At 48.2% G+C, this 3483-nt stretch overlaps 1 protein-coding gene across 1 annotated transcript in view; it reads right to left on the bottom strand.

Annotated features, from left to right (window-relative positions):
- CEP57 (centrosomal protein 57kDa) overlaps window positions 1–2605 on the bottom strand; it is a 39629-nt gene extending 37024 nt beyond the window's left edge. Inside the window, exon 1 of the mRNA XM_008583355.1 lies at window positions 2279–2605. Within this exon, the coding sequence (XP_008581577.1) occupies window positions 2279–2323 (45 nt within the window). The 5' untranslated portion in view covers window positions 2324–2605. The remainder of the gene's footprint in view (window positions 1–2278) is intronic.
- Between the last annotated feature and the right edge of the window lie 878 nt (window positions 2606–3483).

Genomic DNA, 3483 nt, shown 5'->3' with positions numbered 1-3483 from the left:
GGGAGGGGGGAGAGGGAGGAGGGAGGGGGGTTTCGGTAATGGGCCACAATAATCAACCTCATTGTATATTGACAAAATAAAATTAGAAAATAAAATAAAATAAAATAAAAAATCCTTACCTCTTCTGAACCAGAGATGCATGTGAAAAAAGAAAAAAAATCCATGCATGGTAAAAGCGCCTCCATTTACATAACTAGACCCATGCTGGATTTATCAATGTTGACTACATATGAGTTGTTGATGTTTACAACGCTGAAATCTGAATGAGTAGCCTTCTGAGTTCGTGTTGTAGTTTTAAAGTCTTTTTATGTTATGTTATGATCAGCTGTTTGTTAACCTAAATGCTTTTTTAATTCTGTTAGAAATGGCAACCCTATTTCTGATAGGTCATCTAAGCAAGGCCATTGCTTATGCACCTAGAAACCAACTAAATTTAGTCATTTTTGTTTCGAGAAATAGTAGCTTCTGAATTAGACATTTTGATGTAGCAAGTTAAGAAAGTTGTTATACTTTGATTTGTAAATGATCCCAAATATTCTTAGTGTACTCTTGATATTTAGTATCCATTTAAATCTGAGTTTAGCACATAAAAAAATGTTTTCCTATTGAACATTCTTTGGGATTTCTGTCAAGGCTATCACAAGGCCTAAAGGTTAACTAGGTGGCCATGGCAAAGCTCAATTCAACACTTGTAAGAATATTTTTTGTTCAGCATCCGAGTGCTAAGTTTTGAGAGCAATGAAAAGCCCTCATCTCCCAAGTTTAATTATGTCTTCCGTATAATCTCATCCACATATTGACACTTCTAATAGTTCCTCTTTTACCTTACCTTTTACTGACCTAACTCCTGAATAAACGGCAAACTCTTCATTCGTTATTTTTCCTTAATCTCTCCAGACCTCTCTACAAACATGTTACTCCTACTCTGCTGAAACCACATGATAATTCTGGCCTCATTATCAAATTCTAATAGCCATAGAAACCTAAAACTGAAGAAAAGTGTGGCTTCCCCAAGGTAACTCAGCTCTTAGCGTTCCCTAAAATCTTTCCCCCTTAGCTTCAATGAAATTACTTTACCATGATATTCTCCTGATTTCTTCCCACACTATTCCTCTTTTTCATGTTTTCACTTACTTTTCCAATTCATCTTGCCTAACTCTACGTCTGTATTACCTCTGCTCATTCTACATTATCTCAAAATTCTAGAAAGTACCCATCGTCTTAGCACATACCCCAAAATGTCGACGGTGACTTTTTTTCCCTTCCTAACCTATTCTTGTGACAAGCAATTACCAGTCCTTCAACCAGCAGCTAGATCCATCTTACCTTTTAGTAATATTGCTAATCACTCTTCCCTAGATTATTTCAGCATTGAGCACTTACTTATCAAACCATACTGTGCAATCATCATCCAATTACATGTAGTTTCTCTTCAGTGCTTTTCTCCTTCAGAGCAGGGTTTTTATCCTACTCAACTGAGTAAATTTTAAAGCTGTACACTAGGCCAGCCACTGAGCATTTGCTAATTGGACAGAAAAAGGATCCAATTTCAGCTTTGTCACGTTTCCAATCACTTCCCAATGCGGAGGTTTCCAAAACACTAGGCGTTCGACACTCCAAGTCGACTAATACCAATAATTTTCTGGCTACCCTTGTAAAGGCAAAAATAATATTTAACATCAGTTCCTCCTGCCGCCTCTTCAAAACGGCATTTCCACGTTGCAGTCCTGGTAACACGGTGGGACGCGGGAAGCGCGCGCTGGGGCTAGGAGAATCAACCAACACATCAATGAGAGAATGGGAGAAGAGGAACTACAGGCAAAGGAAACAGCATAAACAACGACTGGAATGCGCTTAAGAGACTGCGGACTACTTAACAGCTGTCTATTAGACTGGCGCACCTACCTGGTCTCGGCGAGTTTCCAAGAGGGGCCGTTACACCCACGTGACCAAAGACGGTATGTTTTCGCAGGCCACGGAGTGGGCTCAGTCGTCCCAGCCGAGCTCTAGCAGTGTCCGGCAACCTGAGCTGCTAGGCCGAAAAGTGAACGAAGGATGGGGAATAGAAACGGGCCAGGCCCGTTTCACTAGAAGCCAGAGGGTGCAGCCTCGACGGAGGAGCAGTGGAAACCTGGGCAGCGCGGGACGCTCCAAGCGCCCGCCGCCGTCTTTCAGAATGAGGTCAGAAGCTGTACCGAGAGCGCCCGGAAGCGTGAGGAAATGCGAAAAGGCGCCAAGGAACGACCTGGAACCCTTTCGAATGCCAACCGCTTCTTACCGAGAACTGAGAAACAGAAGCCGCAGAGACCGATGCCGCCGCCATCTTCCTGCCTGCCCAGCAAGTCTCCACAGCTCTGGGAGATCCGGGTTCTTGTGCTCTTCTTCAAGATTCGAGAGCCGCCCACCAGGGGCGACCCTAAGCTGAACCCCTGATGGACAGGGCGGGGGTGCTGGTGCCGCCCTTAGAAGACCCTGCCACACACCCCCACCGGGAGGCCCACGTTCACAGCGCACACGGAAAGGGCAACACGTCCTAACGGACGTCTTCAATAGCCAATCAAAAAAGCGGACGTCTTCCTGTTGTCGGAGAGAGTCCGCCTCTTCCCTCGGTGACGTCACAAGTAGCTGTAACCGCCGGTGGCAGGTAACGCCGCAGACTACCAGGCGGCTCTGAGGGGATGCTACGAAAGGGAGGGCCTGCTCGAGGAGGAAAAGTGGGCAAGGGGTTGTTGTCGCCAGCAGCAACTGAATGGAATTTCTGGAACAGAATAAAAGCGAATGCGAGATTTAAACACTTCATCGGTTTCCTTGGGTTATACGCTGAAGACAGCGTTAGACTTGGGGACACCTCTCCGTACGAAGTACTTACCTCTTGGCCAATAACAAACAGGGTTAGGAGGGGCTTAATGCTTTGGTCCAATAGAAACGTACGGAGCAATTAGTGGTAGAGAACAAATCTTTCGCCGACATTTGCCCAATTGGGTTAGGACACTATCACCCAAACCTGAGACCGGCTGCTAGAAATAGCCGCGACCAGGACCTTTGGGCGGGGCGGGCTTAAAAGGGATTTCGCGCGCTGAGAGCGTTGGGCTCTTATTGGCCAGTGACTTCCTCCCTTTGTGGGAGCTCCTTGCGTAGCCGGGGTTAAGAGTTGGGAGGAGCGGTCGAGTGACGTAGTACTAGCCGTAGCCAATCAGGGATGGTGAAGGGAGGCCGAGAAGGAAGCGGATCCGCGGCCGCGCAGCTAAACCGCATCGAACTGTCCGCTTCGTCTCCCTCCGCCGTTATCGGGGCCTAAGCGGGAGCGGCTAGGACGGCGTCACTGGGTGGGCTGGGGCGGAAGTGGAGGCGGAGGGAGACGGCGGTGGCCTCCGCGGGGCCTTGGGCTCTCGCGGCGAGGCCCTGGTGGGCGCGAGGTCGGGGGAGGGGGAGGAGGAGGAGGAGCCCGCGGCCCGGGCGGCGGTGACGGCGGCGCCCGAGTTG

This window comes from Galeopterus variegatus, unplaced genomic scaffold, assembly GCF_000696425.1.
Source record: "Galeopterus variegatus unplaced genomic scaffold, G_variegatus-3.0.2 Scaffold97, whole genome shotgun sequence".
NCBI classification, from domain to species: domain Eukaryota; kingdom Metazoa; phylum Chordata; class Mammalia; order Dermoptera; family Cynocephalidae; genus Galeopterus; species Galeopterus variegatus.
The sequence above is the reverse complement of the archived record's forward strand: the minus strand, read 5'-3'. Positions and strand labels throughout refer to the sequence as shown.